Source organism: Thalassophryne amazonica, chromosome 16 (assembly GCF_902500255.1).
Source record: "Thalassophryne amazonica chromosome 16, fThaAma1.1, whole genome shotgun sequence".
Classification (NCBI taxonomy): domain Eukaryota; kingdom Metazoa; phylum Chordata; class Actinopteri; order Batrachoidiformes; family Batrachoididae; genus Thalassophryne; species Thalassophryne amazonica.
In genome coordinates, this window is record NC_047118.1 from 17,403,544 (window position 1) to 17,422,272 (window position 18,729).

Consider the following 18,729-nt stretch of genomic DNA (forward strand, 5'->3'; position numbering starts at 1 on the left):
TGAAAGCAGAACCCAGTTTTCCAGCAACCTCAATGGTCACACAGTTAGCCAGCAGCTGTAAAACAAACAAACAAACAAACAAATAAATAAATAATCAGTATTATGAAACATCAAGTCCCCTTGTGTCCATGTGATCTCCAGAGTCTTACCGTGAAATTCCTGGGGTCCACATTCAGTGTTTCAGAGTGCAGTATGCTCAAGTCTTTGTAGGTTTCCTTGATGTTGTCCATGTTGTCCAGAGCCTTGACAAGAGCCCGCAGGACAGTTTTCCCATGTTCGGCCACTTTGGCATTTGACTTGATGGCAGCGGCATCGGAGAGGTCTCCAAATTTTCCAAAATACCTCAGCGTCCAGGGGTAGACGATCAGACACCTGCAGAAACATGCAAACACCCAGAGTGTTACACATAGAACGAACAGTGACTCAGAAACAGAGGTAGTTCATATCACACGTTACTATCAAAGACAAGAAAGGATTCTCACCTGGCGAGAGCTGCTGGACCCACGGCTTCTGGTTTTACATTTGTAAAGATGTATTTGAGGGTTTTGCATTCGAAATCTGTCCAGACGACCATTTTGCTGACTGTATTTTTCACAGATCTGTGAAAACTCCTCTTTGAGGGTATGTGCACTTTATAAAGTCAATGTGCTCCCCTCCCAAAACCAGTGATTGGATGAGTGCTGGGTGGGTGGAGCACCTTTTTGATCAGCACAAATGATAATGAACATTTGGATGAACAGAACATGATGATTTAGTGGTGACATGGGGTGTAAGTATACTGTAAACATCATGACATCTGCCAGAATTTAGTTTTAAGTTAATTTTCTCTAATTGAAAGGTAACCAATTTCTACTTAACTCTGCTTTATATATATATATATATATATATATATATATATATATATATATATATATATATATATATATATATATATATATATATATATATATATATATATATATATATGTATGTATTGAACTTGTACATTTTTTAATTTAAGCACCTCACTTGTTAAAGCAGCATAATCGACCTGCACACTTGTAGATAAAATAGATTTTTTGTTTTACAGCTGATGGGCACACTTACTGTATACTCCCCTTGTTCTGAGGGAACCTGCTTGTCATTTTTGACAACCTGTTATTTATTTGTCCATTTTCTATACCCGCTTACTCCTATTAAGGGTCACTGGGGTGGAATGGGGTGGGGGGGACGACTGGAGCCTATCTTCTCAACAGCCATAGGGTGTGAGGCAGGGTACACCCTGGACATGCCAGTTTATCGCAAGGCCACATACAGACAAACAAACACATTCAACTTGTCATTCATCACAAATTTATGCAGAAAGGCTGCATTTAATCAGAGAACCCTTCTTAAATTCATTGCAACACACCTGGCTATCGGAATTGTTTTCTACTTATTGTTTCACACATCCTCACCCCCATTACACACACAAATTAAATTTGTTTATTTGTTTATTTGTTTGGATCCCCATTAGCTGCAGCAGGGCTGCAGCTACTCTTCCTGGGGTCCACAAAAGTCAACAAACACACTATACAATAATCAAAAATGCATTGATCAAAAGCTAACCAAGATTGCTCGCTATATCAACAGATGTCATTTTAGCAGTTCAAGAGTTTAATGCATTCCGGTAATAAACTCCATTCCTTCATACCCCTAAATATGACAGTGTTCTTTATGGCATTAGGGTAGGGTAAAGTTTCCCACCACAGCATGTCTGGTTATGTATCCATGATTTTCTGAACTGAAAGAGAAATTCCTAAACAAAATACAAGGTAATTTAGTGACAATAATCTTTCTGGTAAAAATGATCAGTGACTATAAACGTCTGTCTTTAACTAACAGCCAGTTTTAATTTTTATGCATTGTAATGATGTTAGCCCTATAACTGCACTTAAGTGCTATACAAGCAGCCCTAGTTTGAATAATCTGTAATTTATTTATCATTTCTCCGGAGGCATTTGACCAAACTGCTGGGCAATAATCCAGGTATAATAATAATGCTTTAATAGCATAATTCAAAGTTGTACAACTTAAAAACCTTGCATGTCTTCTCATAATCAATATACCTCTGCCCATTTTTACAAAAAGATTATTTATATGTTTTTCCATGATAATGTAGAGTCTACCATTACACCCAGCAGCTTAGTCTCATGTACTTGATTTATTATCATATTATTTATTTTAATGTTTAATATGGGGTTTTTCATAATAACACGACTGGGGCCAATAATCGTGCAGTTAGTCTTTTCTGTATTTAACACTAGCATATTGGATGTTACCTAGTCAACTACCTTGTGCAGTTCCATATTTAAATCAGCTTGCAAGTCATTGTGCGAGTGTGCTGATGTAAAAATGGTTGAATCATCTGCATACATCACTATACTAACTCTATCAAAAATATATGGTAAATCATTCGTGAAAATTGTAAATAATAGTGGGCCGAGGCAACTCCTTTGTGGCACTCCACATACTACACTCCTGGTGCCAGAAAAGCTGCCATTAAAACACTGTCTGTGTCCTGTTAGGTAGATAACTATAAAACCAAGTAAAAGCTGATAGCTCAAAACCGTAACCAACAAGTTTTTCCGATAACAAATCATGGTCAATAATATCAAAAGCAGCAGAGAAATCAAGAAACACAGTGCTGACTATATTCTTCTTTTCAACCTCTCTGAGCCAATCATTGGACATCTGAGACAACGCTGTGGCAGTGGAGTGACTCTTTCTATATGCATGCTGGAAATCAGTAATTAAATTATTCGATGAAAAAGAGTTAGTGATTTGCTCATATACAATAGACTCGATAATTTTTCCTAACACAGGTAGAATACTTATGGGTCGACTTTTTAAAGTGGAGAATGGAATTTTCTTATTTTTCGGTAGTGGAATAATTTTAGCCTGTTTCCACGCTTGCGGATATGTGTTGCAAGTAAAACTGAGGTTTATTATATGGGCTAAAACAGGAGCGATAAATTAATGTGTGTATTGTGGAATCGCCCTGTCCATATATCTGTCCGTGAGTCACTGAATGCCTAGATCTTGGTCTTGATTCAGGGTGATCACAAACAGACATGCTGATTCCTCACTCAGCTTGTCCTTTAGTTAGTCTGTTTATTTGAAATGTTTTTAACAAAATCTAAATTATATATATATATATACTGTCAGAATTCAGCTGCCGTTTTGAGTATTTCCAAAAGTTGCACAGCTATAAGCAAGAGCATGATGTGATGTGAAATGTACTTCATTGCCAAAATTGTCCATATTTTTTTCCCCTCAATCATTTAAAATTGTGATATTATGTATAATATGGTGGCAAAACATTTGGGCCACTAAAACATCAAAGACACCAAGATGAAGTAGGGCTCATGAATCATCAAAATGGTATCAATAAATCAGTCTGTGAAGATTTTCAAGATTAAGTTGAAAATCTTTGTTTCTTGTCTCGCATGTTTTTCCAAACCATCTTTAGTCCGGGTGTTTAAACCCTGCTCCACGAGCACGCCTCATCCTGCACGTTTTCCAACTCCTGACTCCATAGTGCAACAGATAACTGAAGAAATTGTTCAAATGTTGAAACAAGCACCAAATTTGGCACAAATACTCCTTAAATAATTAGTCTTTTGAAAAAACCCGCTTGCCACTTGAATTTTCAAAAGGCAGCCAGAGGATTTACATAGGGGTCAAAAATTGAAAATGCTCTCATCATATTGAAACCTATACCACGTTATTTGTCTGATCATAATGATTCCAAAAAGGTATAGTTTGGGCTATCTACGAATGAATGTTCTGGAGTTATGGGGTAAAAACAGCAAGCATGGTGACAATGGTCAGTTTCAGTTTGTACAGGGGTCAAAAGTTAAAGTTACTCCAAGTTTGGTAAAAGGTGGTGCAAATTATTAGTCGAGTTAATAGAGTTTCAAAAAGGAATAGTTTGCACCATGTGCCATCCATAGTTATGTTATGGGGTAACATATGTGACATGTCATAGAATCCAATGGACGTCAACATTGTTTGACCTTTACTGTGGAGACCAAATATTCAACACAGTCAAAACTATTCCATTTAATAATCCTATTAGTTCAACCAATAATTTGCACCACTTTTTACCAAAATTGGAGTAACTTTAACTTTTGACCCCTGTACAAACTGAAACTGACCTTTGTCACCATTCTTGCTGTTTTTACCCCATAACTCCAGAACATTCATTCGTAGATAGCCCAAACTATACGTTTTGGAATCATTATGATCAGAAAAATAACATGGTATAGGTTTCAATATGATGAGAGCATTTTCAATTTTTGACCCCTGTGTAAATCCTCAATTGACCCCTACCTGGCTGCCTTTTGAAAATTCAAGTGGCAAGTGGGTTTTTTCAAAAGACTAATGTTTAAGGAGTATTTGTGCCAAATTTGGTGCTTGTTTCACCATTTGAACAATTCCACTGCAAATATTCTGTTATCTGCTGCACTACCACCCACTACTAATGAACTCAAGTGTGCTCAGCCAATCAAGAGCTGAGAAACAATCAGGTGTGAGTCAAGCAGGTGGACACGGAAACCAGGCAGGACAGTCCAGGACCCGGGTCAGAGAACCTGCTTTAGTCCTGCTATCAATGAGTGTTACATATTTAAGATTCACACATTTAAATGTTTCATAATTTAAAGCCTTCTTAAGTATAATGATGTTTTTTGGGGGGGTGATGATCTAGTGGTTAAGTGTTGGGTTGTGATCAGAAGATCCTCGGTTCAAATCCCAGCCTGACTGGAAAATCACTAAGGGCCCTTGGGCAAGGCCTTTAATCCCCTATTGCTCTCGGTGTGTAGTGAGCACCTTGTATGGCAGCACCCTGACATGATTTGTCTGCCATTACAAAGGTCAGACATTTCCTGTAGTTTTTGACCAAGTTTGCACACTGCAACAGGGATTTTGGTCCACTCCTCCATACAGATCTTCTCCAAATCTTTCAGGTTTGGAGTTTCAGCTCCCTCCAAAGATTTTCTATTGAGTTCAGGTCTGGAGACTGGCCAGGACACTCCAGGACCTTAAAATGCTTCTTACGGAGCCCATCCTTAGTTGCCCTGGCTGTGTGTTTGGGGTCATTGTCATGCTGGAAGACCCAGCCATGACCCATCTTCAATGCTCTTACTGAGGGAAGGAGGTTGTTTGCCAAAATCTCACAATACATGACTTCATCCATCCTCCCTTCAATACGGTGCAGTCGTCCTGTCCCCTTTGCAGAAGAGCACCCCCAGAGTATAATGTTTCATACTCTGGGGGGTGAACACAGTTGCAACAACCATCTGCATCAATTCAACAAAAGGGCGTTGTATCAAACAACTACCTTGCAATTTGAAAAATAAAATGCTTGCAAACACAGAGAACATAAAAAAATTCACAGAACACACCCAAACAAAGCCACACTTTGCAAGGCTTCACAACACAATGGAAGTACTCCCAACAGTGAAGGACGTTACCTGATGGACCGTGCTCTTGTCTTTATCTCTACCTGGTTGGAAGAGCTGAGTAAGTTTATTTATTTACTTTATTCATGATTTTACTCTTACACTAGCTATATATATATATATATATATATATATATATATATATATATATATATATATATATATATATATATATATATATATATATATATATATATATATATATATATATATACACATATATATATATATATATATATATATATACACACACACATACACAGTAGTGTTCAGAATAATAGTAGTGCTATGTGACTAAAAAGATTAATCCAGGTTTTGCGTATATTTCTTATTGTTACATGGGAAACAAGGTACCAGTAGATTCAGTAGATTCTCACAAATCCAACAAGACCAAGCATTCATGATATGCACACTCTTAAGGCTATGAAATTGGGCTATTAGTAAAAAAAAAAGTAGAAAAGGGGGTGTTCACAATAATAGTAGTGTGGCATTCAGTCAGTGAGTTCATCAATTTTGTAGAACAAACAGGTGTGAATCAGGTGTCCCCTATTTCAGGATGAAGCCAGCACCTGTTGAACATGCTTTTCTCTTTGAAAGCCTGAGGAAAATGGGACGTTCAAGACACTGTTCAGAAGAACAGCGTAGTTTGATTAAAAGGTTGATTGGAGAGGGGAAAACTTATATGCAGGTGCAAAAAATTATAGGCTGTTCATCTACAATGATCTCCAGTTCTTTAAAATGGACGAAAAAAAAAACAGAGACGCGTGGAAGAAAACGGAAAACAACCATCAAAATGGATAGAAGAATAACCAGAATGGCAAAGGCTCACCCACTGATCAGCTCCAGGATGATCAAAGACAGTCTGGAGTTACCTGTAAGTGCTGTGACAGTTAGAAGACGCCTGTGTGAAGCTAATTTATTTGCAAGAATATATATATATATATATATATATATATATATATATATATATATATATATATATATATATATATATATAGTGAGGAAAATAAGTATTTGAACACCCTGCGATTTTGCACGTTTTCCCACTTAGAAATCATGGAGGGGTCTGAAATTTTCATCTTAGGTGCATGTCCACTGTGAGAGAAATAATCTAAAAAAAAAAAGTCCGGAAATCACAATGTATGATTTTTTAATAATTTATTTGTATGTTACTGCTGCAAATAAGTATTTGAACACCTGTGAAAATCAATGTTAATATTTGGTACAGTAGCCTTTGTTTGCAATTACAGAGGTCAAATGTTTCCTGTACTTTTTCACCAGGTTTTCACACACTGCAGCAGGGATTTTGGTCCACTCCTCCATACAGATCTTCTCCAAATCTTTCAGGTTGAGAATTTCAGCTCCCTCCAAAGATTTTTTATTGTGTTCAGGTCTGGAAACTGGCCAGGCCACTCCAGGACCTTAAAATGCTTCTTACGGAGCCCCTCCTTAGTTGCCCTGGCTGTGTGTTTGGGGTCATTGTTATGCTGGAAGACCCAGCCATGACCCATCTTCAATGCTCTTACTGAGGGAAGGAGGTTGTTTGCCAAAATCTCACAATACATGACCCCAGCCATCCTCCCTTCAATACGGTGCAGTTGTCCTGTCCCCTTTGCAGAAGAGCACCCCCAGAGTATGATGTTTCCACCCCCATGCTTCACGGTTGGGATGGTTTTCTTGGGGTTGTTCTCATCCTCCAAACACAGCGAGTGGAGTTGATACCAAAAAGCTCTATTTTCGTCTCATCTGACCACGTGACCTTCTCCCATGCCTCCTCTGGATCATCCAGATGGTCACTGGTGAACTTCAAACGGGCCTGGACATGTGCTGGCTTGAGCAGGGGGACCTTGCTGCCCTGCAGGATTTTAAACCATGACAACATCATGTGTTACTAATGTAACCTTTGTGACTGTGGTCCCAGCTCTCTTCAGGTCATTGACCAGGTCCTCCTGTGTATTTCTGAGCTTTCTCAGTATCATCCTTACCCCACCAAGTGAGATCTTGCATGGAATCCCAGACCGAGGGAAACTGACAGTCATCTTGTGTTTCTTCCACTTTCTAATAATCATAACAGTTGTTGTCTTCTACCAAGCTGCTTGCCTGTTGTCCTGTAGTCCATCTCAGCCTTGTGCAGGTCTACAGTTTTGTCCTTGATGTCCTTAGACAGCTCTTTGGTCTTGGCTATGGTGGACAGGTTGGAGTGTGATTGACTGAGTGTGTGGACAGGTGTCTTTTATCCAGGTAACAAGTTCAAACAGGTGCAATTAATACAGGTAAAGAGTGCAGAATAAGAGGGCTTCTTAAAGAAAAATTAACAGTTCTGTGTGAGCCAGAATTCTTGCTGGTTGGTAGGGGGTCAAATACTTATTTCATGCAATAAAATGCAAATTAATTATTTAAAATCATCAATTATTAAAAATCATACAGTGTGATTTTCTGGATTTTTTTTTTTTTTAGATTCTGTCTCTCACAGTTGAAGTGAACCTACGATAAAAATGACAGACCTCTCCATTCTTTGTAGGTGGGAAAACCTGCAAAAGTGACAGTGGATCAAATACTTATTTCCCCCACTGTATATACCTTCGAACTGTTGAACATAATTTTATTCAGTTTATTGAGTCATAAACGACAGCAAAAATGTAGACTGTGTAAAACATTAATGATCCAAACTGAAACTGAATAATGTAAATGTAAGTTACATATTAAGGAGTCATCGTCTTTTATAGACCTTCTTCTAATATATGTGGGGAAAAACGAGCATTAAATGCTTTTTTCATTCTATTTTTGAATGACATATGTAATCAGAGGTTGACATGTCAGTAAAAAAAATGTATCTTGCCTTCTGAGAGGATCCACCCTGTGCAGGCTTCATTAAGAGATAAACCAAAGGGTGGACAGAAAATATTAAAAAATGATCTTTAGGCTCATTAAGATATGAACTCGAGCTTTTACTAAAAATTAGTAGATTTTAAAAAAATCTATTTTCCTGCTTTGTTCCAACATGTATTATAAAAGCACGAGTAGCAGATTTTAAAATAATAATATGATAATATATGAAATTATAATTAATTAAATTAAGTATTATTTTATTAGCAAAATACATTATTGCATCATAACAGGAAAAAAAAATCACTTTCTACAAGCTTTTTACACGAACATCTCAGTATGATATAAATAGCTAAAAAAAAAAAATGCTTTTTGAGATTCAGAAGTGGAATTTAACCTTCTTCAATGCTATCCACACACAACAAATATAAATGTGTAGTTGTCAGGTGGAGATCTTGTTTTTGTGTAATTTTGTGTAGTACTTTAACAGATTAAAGAATGCATGATATATTGGTTTGTTGTTGCAAGTTAAGTTATCACTTCCACAGAGGTCACAGGGGTGGGGTTTTTTTTTATCTCATGTGGCTTGTAGAGCCTCTGATGGTCATACAACCATATCTGTGAGGTTGTGGGTGTTCCCTTGCATCCGTTTGTGTATAAAAACCCTGACCAGCTGGAGCTGATCACTGCATTCAGCAACAACCAACTACAGGCAACATGAGTCTCAATGCTAAGGACAAAGAGGTGATCAACAACTTCTGGAAGAAGGCGTCTACCAGGGCGGATGAAATCGGTGCCGAAGCTCTGGGCAGGTGACTATAACCTCTAAGTATCTGATGTTCATCTTCTCGTGACGTTGAATTTCATACTGATGTGTTCAAATTATATTTATTACCCAGGATGCTGACGGTCTACCCACAGACCAAAACCTACTTTGCCCACTGGAAGGACCCGAGCCCCGGCTCTGAGGCCGTGAAGAAGCACGGAAAGATCGTTATGAATGGAGTTGCAAAGGCAGTGAACAACATTGATAATCTGACTTGCAGTCTTCTTGCCCTCAGTGAGCTGCATGCCTTCAAACTTCGAGTGGATCCTGCTAACTTCAAGGTCAGTGTGACAAATGAGTGACGGTTAACAACGTAAACCTGCAACCTTGATTGTTTTTGTACCATTTTTAAAAGATACGTTAAGTGTATAAACAAATGTAAATCATGGATTTGTCCAAAGCATCTATTGCTAGAGCATTTGCAACAAACCAAGATTCCGTTGTGCGGATTTACCAGCATTCTTTTTCTGTTCTCTGTCTATCTTAGATTCTTGGTCAATGCATCCTGGTGGTCTTCAACTCCATGTTCCCTGGGGACTTCACTCCAGAGGTCCATGTGTCTTTTGACAAGTTCATGGCTGCTGTGGGTCTTGCCCTGTCTGAGAAATACAGATAAACAATACCCAGTGAGAACCAATAACAGGAACGCTCCCTGTCACCTTCAATATGAAGAATAAATGATCAGATTAAAACAAAATGTGTTGTTGTCTGTGTGTTTCTCTCTTATTTTGGTACACTTCTGGTACTGTTGGGTATTTTATTTTTATTCCTATATTGTATACACAGTTCCAAAGTGGTCATCATGAAAGAAAGAAAGAAACAAACAAACAAAAGAATGTGGTATATTTGAAATCAGTTGTTCTTCAGCTGTGGTCAAAGGACCAGTGAAACAGCCAGTGATGGTACAAGTCAAGGTGGTGGATGCATGAACATTTATAAGTCACTGAATATGTCTTGGACTTCACTTACATCAGTCATTAAGAAAGAAACAGTATGATCTGAATATTCATATTCATATTATTCTTATTAGTATCGTTATTATTAAAACAGAGTAATTAAGCACCAAGACCACAAAAGCCTATTCTATGTCAAAATGAAGCAAATATTTGTTTGTATTCTAAATGATGTTATTATTAATACATAATTAACCCATAATTCTGAGAGAGAAATTTGTCTTCCAGTTGAATCCATCCATCCATTTTCTATACCCACAACCACACTCAATTTATAATCAAGCACTTACTCCAATTAAGGGTCACGGGATTACTAATCTCATTAATGCAAATGTTTTAGGCACCTTAGAAATTTGATAGTGTGCAGTAGCATCTGCTTTTTTGTTGTTGTTGTTCCTTTTACGTTAAATGAACAGAAAATGTATTTTAACAAAAAACAAATGTGACATTTTCCTTTTGTTAATTTACACATACAGAAATTAATCACTTAAGAACTTACAAACCTCATTTTCAAAAATAAAGATGCTTTTTTAGAATGTGTACTGTCTGGAACCTAACAGCAGTAGTAAAGTGATTGGAAAACCAGAATAAGTACAGATGCATTTTCTTATAAAATTCCAGTATACACACACACACACACACACACATACATACATATACATACATACATACATACATATATACACTCAACAAAAATATAAATGCAACACTTTTGGTGTTGCTCCCATTTTGTATGAGATGAACTCAAAGATCTAAAACTTTTTCCACATACACAATATCACCATTTCCCTCAATATTGTTCACAAACCAGTCTAAATCTGTGATAGTGAGCACTTCTCCTTTGCTGAGATAATCCATCCCACCTCACAGGTGTGCCATACAGAGATGCTGATTAGACACCATGATTAGTGCACAGGTGTGCCTTAGACTGCCCACAATAAAAGGCCACTCTGAAAGGTGCAGTTTTGTTTTATTGGGGGGGATACCAGTCAGTATCTGGTGTGACCACCATTTGCCTCATGCAGTGCAACACATCTTCGCATAGAGTTGATCAGGTTGTCAATTGTGGCCTGTGGAATGTTGGTCCACTCCTCTTCAATGGCTGTGCGAAGTTGCTGGATATTGGCAGGAACTGGTACACGCTGTCGTATACGCCGGTCCAGAGCATCCCAAACATGCTCAATGGGTGACATGTCCGGTGAGTATGCCGGCCATGCAAGAACTGGGACATTTTCAGCTTCCAAGAACTGTGTACAGATCCTTGCAACATGGGGCTGTGCATTATCCTGCTGCAACATGAGGTGATGTTCTTGGATGTATGGCACAACAATGGGCCTCAGGATCTCGTCACGGTATCTCTGTGCATTCAAAATGCCATCAATAAAATGCACCTTTGTTCTTCGTCCATAACAGACACCTGCCCATACCATAACCCCACCGCCACCATGGGCCACTCGATCCACAACATTGACATCAGAAAACTGCTCACCCACACAACGCCACACACGCTGTCTGCCATCTGCCCTGGACAGTGTGAACCGGGATTCATCCGTGAAGAGAACACCTCTCCAACATGCCAAACGCCAGTGAATGTGAGCATTTGCCCACTCAAGTCGGTTATGACGACGAACTGGAGTCAGGTCGAGACCCCGATAAGGACGATGAGCATGCAGATGAGCTTCCCTGAGACGGTTTCTGACAGTTTGTGCAGAAATTCTTTGGTTATGCAAACCGATTGTTTCAGCAGCTGTCCGAGTGGCTGGTCTCAGACGATCTTGGAGGTGAACATGCTGGATGTGGAGGTCCTGGGCTGGTGTGGTTACACGTGGTCTGCGGTTGTGAGGCTGGTTGGATGTACTGCCAAATTCTCTGAAAGGCCTTTGGAGACGGCTTATGGTAGAGAAATGAACATTCAATACACGAGCAACAGCTCTGGTTGACATTCCTGCTGTCAGCATGCCAATTGCAGGCTCCCTCAAATATTGCGACATCTGTGGCATTGTGCTGTGTGATAAAACTGCACCTTTCAGAGTGGCCTTTTATTGTGGGCAGTCTAAGGCACACCTGTGCACTAATCATGGTGTCTAATCAGCATCTTGATATGGCACACCTGTGAGGTGGGATGGATTATCTCAGCAAAGGAGAAGTGCTCACTACCACAGACTTAGACTGGTTTGTGAACAATATTTGAGGGAAATGGTGATATTGTGTATGTGGGAAAAGTTTTAGGTCTTTGAGTTCATCTCATATAAAATGGGAGCAAAACCAAAAATGTTGCATTTATATTTTTGTTGAGTGTATATACATATATATGACCCTCTGCTTGGGCCATGCTACAAACATAAATTACAGAAATAGTTCACAGAACAATTCACGGATGAATATACAAGAATTGCTGTTGGTGCACAGGACAGGAGGGTAGCCACCACAAACACGGCGCTTCACTTTTTCCACATTTTGTGATGTTACAGCCTTATTCCACAATGGAATAAAAAAAATTTTTCCTCAAAAAAATTCTACTCACAACACCCCATAATAATAACATGAATATAGATATACAAGGGTAGGCTGAAAAGTTCTACGGCTGACTATGATGCAGTTGTCGAACTGAACAAATTCAGGGTTATTTTTCTACATAGTCTCCCTGTAACTCCACACACTTCTTCCAGTGGTGCTTGAGTGCTTCGATTCCCTTGGCGTAGAAGCTTTCATCTTGAGAGACAAAATAGTCCTCAACGGCAGCCATCACCTCATCATTGCTCCAATAGTGCTTCCCAGCCAAGTTTTTTCAGGTTTGGGAACAGATGAAAGTCCGAGGGTGCCAAGTCAGGGGAGTATGGTGAGTGATCTACCAGTTCGAATCCACACTCGTGGATAGTGGCCATGCCCACTGTTGACTTGTGAGCTGGGGCATTGTCTTGATGGAACAGCACCCCTTTTGTCAGCTTTCCTGGTTGCTTCTTTTTGTTAGCCTTGCGTAACTGTCTCAGTAGGTTAGAATAGTACTGTCCATTTATGGTTTGTCCCTTTTCAAGATAGTCCACAAACACAATGCCCTTGGCATCCCAGAAAACTGAAACCATGACCTTCCCCGCAGACGAAACGACCTTGGCCTTCTTTGGAGGTGGTGAGCTTGGGTGTTTCCACTGCATTGATTGTTTTTTTGTCTCTGGTTCAAAGTGGTGAACCCAACACTCATCCTGGGTAAGAAAATGTTCCATGTAATTGGCTGGATCCTCTTCAAATTGCGCCAAGTTTGCCTTCGACATGACTAGCTTGGTGCATTTCTGATCAAGCGTCAGAAGACGTGGCACCCACCGAGGTGACACCTTTGACATTCCAGGTTTTTCATGCAGAATGTGTTCAATTCTCTCACGGGATATTCCCACAGCATCTGCTAGCTGATTACTCGTCGATCGTCTGTCGTCCATCACCATTTCATGAACAAGGTCAATGTTTTTCTGGGTTGTGGCTGTTGCAGGCCGCCCAGACCTTGGGTCATCTTCAAGGCTCTCTCTGCCCCTCTTAAATTCAGCTGCCCACTTCTGCACTGTAGATATGGAGGGAGCTTCATCCCCTAATGTAGCAACCATATCCGCATGAATGTCCTTGGGCTTTAACCCCTTCTTATGCAGGTACTTAATCACACCGCAATGCCAGATTTTGTCCATTTTTGCCATTTCCCTCTACCACGAACTTTCAAACTTGGCTATGAACCACAAACTACCTCACAACCTGGAAGAATAAAACACAGTTAGTCATCAGAAGAGTTGAACTTAATGCATGCCAAGTTTGATTGAAATGGCATTTCTCCTTCTTGGTGAGCCTTAGAACTTTTCAGCCTACCCTTGTATTTTTTTTTTTTTGCAAATTGAATAATAATAATAATAATAATAATAATAATTAAAAAACCTAAGAAATCACATGTACATAAGTATTCACACCCTTTGTTCAATACTTTTTTGATGCACCTTTGGCATCAATTACAGCCTCAAGTGTTGAATATGATGCCACAAGCTTGGTGCACCTATCTTTGGGCAGTTTTGCAGCACCTCTCAAGCTCCATCAGGTTGGATGGGGAGCGTTGGTGCACAGACATTTTCAGATCTCTCCAAAGATGTTCAATCTGATTCAGGTCTTGTGATCTGGCTGGGCCACTCAAGGACATTCACAGAGTTGTCCTGAAGCCACTCCTATGATATCTTGGCTGTGTGCTTAGGGTCATTGTCCTGCTGAAAGATGAACCATCACCCCAGTCTGAGGTCAAGAGCACTCTGGAGCAGGTTTTCATCCAGGATGTCTCTGTACATTACTGCATTCATCTTTCCCTCAATCCTGACTAGTCTCTCAGTTCCTGCCACTGAAAAACATTCCCACAGCATGATGCTGCCACCAAAACAAATTAACATCCATGACAAATTAACCTTTAGCAAAGTGATCTGGGTTCAGATCAAACAAATAGTATCAGATAAACTTGCAGAGCCACTAAACACCAACTCAGACTGCTCAGTTAACGGCGCTGGGATGATACACATCAACATGTTATCTGACCCACTCCTCCCAAAGACAAGAAGCTATCTGTGGAAACCAGCTGCTCTTCTGAACGCCTTCACATTCAATCTATACATTCTAAAGGAGCATATTGTTTGATTCTGTCACAGAATCATCTTGTCTGATTGGCCTATGAGCCAAACAAAAAGTGACCATATGGATTATGAAATTCATTCCAAATTTATTTGTAATTCAGTGGTACCAAATAGGCTTATGTAAACCTGACAGGAACATGTTTGACCATTTCTAAACAATCAGTGGATGAACGGTTAATAACTGAAGGGGTAAAAATGTCAAGATTTAATGATCTTCAACATCAGGTTGTGGAATCATCGGTTTGATAACCTCATTTGGTGAAAATCTGACATTGTTGACAGAATCCAACTAGTAGGAATGTAAGAAACAAACAAACAAAAAATGCATAACACAATATGTGCATGTGGACAACAACACTATATCACAACAGCAAAATGATAACATCATCGCCGGCAACATATTCCAAAGATATGTTAGGTTTTTTTTTGTTTTGTTTTTTAGGTTTAGATACCATGAATGATGAGTGAGTGGTAGCATTTTCTGATTAAATACTAATAACATTGCTCACCATAATTAAGTAATAATTTAATTTCTTCTTTTAGAACTTTGTGTTCTTGCAGAGATGCTGTGCACCAGTCTTATCCCATGCATTCACCGGCATGCTTAAATTATTTTTAAATATTTTTAAGTGTTTTTAGTATCAGTTACATGAAATGTTCAGCTTTTTGTGATATTTTAACTCTTTTACTTTAACATTGTGTTTATTTTATTCTGTGGGTTTTAGCTATTTTCATGTCTTGCTGTTACATTAATTTTATGTATTCAGTTGTATGCGCACTGGAGGTCATAAGGAAGTGGGATAAACTAAACTAACCATAACTAAACTTAACTACACATTAACATTCCCCCACAATGTGGATGGGTGATTCTTAGACTACGGGCACTTTTATGTCCCTTGATCATATTTTATGAAAAAAAGAAAAAAGGGAAAATTTCACACTTCTATAGTTATCTTTACAATGAAAGTGTTTTAAGAAATTTGTCCTAGTAGTCTATGATGACTTTTTCCACCTTTTTTCAGCATCATTATATGCAAATATTGCCGTTTTGTGCTTGTCCCACACCCAGACTTATGATCTTCAATGATAAAAATGAATAGTAAACAAATGTTTTTTCTAATGTTTTAAAATATCTCTGAATAAAATATCAGTAAAATAATCAAAACATAATTGGGGTATTCAATGTCATACAACTGTTGTGATTTTTTTAAACGAAATGTAGTTGTCCCACACTATTGCCGTAATTTCCACCACAACAATAATGTCCCTTTAAAAAGTTTGTATGAAAGATTGTGTGGGTAGTTTCTATGGAGATAAACAGTTACATCAGAGCACATGTATATAACACCAAATCACAACAAACAGTTGCCCCAAGGCGCTTTATATTGTAAGGCAATGGTGTGGTGGAAATTACATTTACAAGGCCAATAGTGCCCGTAGTTAAAGAATCACCCGGATGTGGTGAGACTGAGTCCAACTCCACCAGGAAGAATGTAAATATCAGTAAGTGATTCAATACAGTCAAATCTGGGTTGTTCAGAGGGAACAGATGAGTCCTAATCTGGATTTGAATGTCAGTCTTCTTTTCCTTCTTTTTTCCTTTCTTTCCTCCTTTCTTTCTCCTCTCTTTTTTCCTTCCTTCCTTCTTTATTTTTTCCTTCCTTTCCTCCTTTTTCTTTAATTTCCCCTCTTTTTGAATGGTAAATGGACTGCATTTATATAGCGCTTTTCCATCTGCATCAGACGCTCAAAGCGCTTTACAATAATGCTTCACATTCACCCAGATGTCAAGGTGCTACCATACAAGGCGCTCACACCGGGAGCAATAGGGGAGTAAAGACCTTGCCCAAGGGCCCTTAGTGATTTTCCAGTCAGGCCAGGATTTGAACTGAGGATCTTCTGGTCTCAAGCCCAACACCTTAACCACTAGACCATCACCTCCTTCAATTTTTCCTTCCTTCCTTCTTTTCCTCCTTTTTTCATTCCTTTATTTCCCTCCTTCCCTTTTCCTTCATTTTTCCACTCTTTTCCCTCCTTCCCTTTTCCTCTTTTTTCCCCACTCTTTTCCATCCTTCCTTCTTCCTTTTTTCCTTTCTTCCTTCATTTCCTTCTTCCTTCCTTCTTTATTTTTCTGTCTTTCCTTCCTTTCCCGCTTCCTTTTTTCCTTTCTTGTTTCCTTTCCTTCTTCCTTCCTTCTTTATTTTTCTGTCCTTCCTTCCTTCCTTCCTTCCTCTGTTCGGGTCCTGTTATGCACTGAACCTGCTGTCATTCTGTTGACTCTTTGGGCTCATCTTAAAACATTTATTTGGTGCTTATAGACAGTTTGATGTTTTACTTCATTATAGCACCATTTGTTGGTTTGAATAGAAAAGAATGGAGTCTTTATTGTCATTCTACATACAGTATACATACAGTCCGACACCCACTGCATCTGGAGTTTAATTTAACTTTATGGATGCTTAAATTTGATATTTTTATTGTTGTGTTTGATGTGTTACTACAATGAAGATCACTTCTAAATATTTTGCCTGAAAGTGTTTCAACATACAACAACTATTATTATTGTTAGCAAATCTTGCCATGTTATTAGTTGCTAGTATTTATTATTTTGTTTTATATTGTATAGTCCTTGTGTTTGTGTTCTCCACAACATTTTGGTGGATGACTGTGGGGCCCCTGTGACTTTGATCCTCTCTGTGTACGCCCCTGCATTAACCCATCCTGATTCTACTTATGGATCCAAATATCACTTCAGTCATAGCTCAGATAACTTTTTACTCACTATTATAAGAAACTCTACGATCTGAGTGAAGTGTTCTAAAGAATGGATTTACATAGTTTTACATGTTAAGAACTAAGTGTTAACGCATATGTGCAGCTCAACAAAGCGGAGCTGCTTGATCCTTCACAGAAATTCCACATCCTTCATGTTTTTCAAGAAACACAGAAATTTAGAGCGTCGGAAGGCAGGGAAATGGCATTTTAAATGCAGGGCGCGATGCACGCAGACCATGCACAGTGTTAACATTGTTTATTTAAATTGCAGTTTTTCATGATTATATAATCACACTTGCTAGATTGTAGTGTTACTGATTAATGACTATGATGATGATGCTGATCCTCCAGCACTTGGTGCCCTGTGGACAGCGTGTGGTGTGCATGACAGCAGCAGCGGCTCTGTGGACAAGGAAGATAGAAACGGATTCGTTATCTTACCAACTCCTCCCAAAGACAACCAGCTATCTGTGGTGAACCAGCTGATGTTCAACTATTTTATATATATATATATATGTATATATATATATATATATATATATATATATATATATTATATTTAGTATATATATATATATATCTATATATATATATATAAAGTACCAATCATACTTATGTAAACCTGCCAGGAAAACCTGGAGCAAGATTTTTTTGACCACTTATAAACAAATGTAAAAATGTAAAGATTTAATGATCTTCAACATCCACTTTCTGAAACGATTGATAACCTCATCTGATCAAAGCCGTCGACATGTTGTACAAGTGTAGGTTTGGGCAAAAACAACTAGAAGGGATATAAAACAAACACACAAACAAAACTACACAACACAGTATGTGCATTGGTTCACAATCTGGCAATGTGCACTGTGAAGTAAACTCATTTACATGTTATAAGCAGAAAAAGAGCTGTTACACATCTATGATGTGTTATCAGCAGACTTTTTTTTTGTTGTTCTAATTTTTAAAGCTACGGTGTGTAGGATTTAAGAATGTTGATTAGCAGAACTGGAATAGAACATTATTATTAGTGTATAATTCATCATGTGCAACAATGATAAGGTTAGAATGATTTCTTCATATGTTCATGGGAATGGGTGCTGACTCACAGAGACCAGCAGGTTGCACCAACATTCACCCAAAAGGGACATAATTCATCTGCATTTTGAAGCACAAACAAAAGACTGAAGGAAAAAGAAGAGAAACCAGTGTTTGCTTCCCCA

The 18,729-nt window shown here is 38.5% G+C and overlaps 3 protein-coding genes across 3 annotated transcripts in view; 2 read left to right on the forward strand and 1 right to left on the reverse strand.

Moving 5' to 3' along the window:
• Window positions 1-628, reverse strand: part of LOC117527903 (hemoglobin subunit beta-like) — a 784-nt gene extending 156 nt beyond the window's left edge. Inside the window, exons 1-3 of the mRNA XM_034190409.1 lie at window positions 483-628; window positions 150-372; window positions 1-55 (exon numbers count right to left, since the gene is read on the reverse strand). The exon at window positions 1-55 is cut by the window's left edge and continues 156 nt beyond it. Of these exons, the coding sequence (XP_034046300.1) occupies window positions 1-55; window positions 150-372; window positions 483-574 (370 nt within the window). The 5' untranslated portion in view covers window positions 575-628. The remainder of the gene's footprint in view (window positions 56-149; window positions 373-482) is intronic.
• LOC117527905 (hemoglobin subunit alpha-1-like) overlaps window positions 1-9,819 on the forward strand; it is a 15,340-nt gene extending 5,521 nt beyond the window's left edge. Inside the window, exon 4 of the mRNA XM_034190412.1 lies at window positions 9,779-9,819. The gene's annotated coding sequence lies outside the window, so the exon portion shown is untranslated. The remainder of the gene's footprint in view (window positions 1-9,778) is intronic.
• Window positions 8,961-9,833, forward strand: LOC117527906 (hemoglobin embryonic subunit alpha-like). The gene is made up of 3 exons (XM_034190413.1): window positions 8,961-9,121; window positions 9,209-9,416; window positions 9,623-9,833. The coding sequence occupies exons 1-3, from the start codon at window positions 9,027-9,029 to the stop codon at window positions 9,749-9,751; spliced, it is 432 nt and encodes a 143-aa protein (XP_034046304.1). The 5' UTR covers window positions 8,961-9,026; the 3' UTR covers window positions 9,752-9,833.
• Window positions 9,834-18,729: the final 8,896 nt, after the last annotated feature.

What these genes read in the sequence shown, in the direction of transcription:
- LOC117527906 (XM_034190413.1), top strand. Translation starts at nt 9,027, where the DNA reads ATGAGTCTCAATGCTAAGGACAAAGAGGTGATCAACAACTTCTGGAAG. An exon ending in GGTGCCGAAGCTCTGGGCAG is followed by an intron (nt 9,122 to 9,208) that starts GTGACTATAACC and finishes TTTATTACCCAG; the next exon opens with GATGCTGACGGTCTACCCAC. An exon ending in TGGATCCTGCTAACTTCAAG is followed by an intron (nt 9,417 to 9,622) that starts GTCAGTGTGACA and finishes TGTCTATCTTAG; the next exon opens with ATTCTTGGTCAATGCATCCT.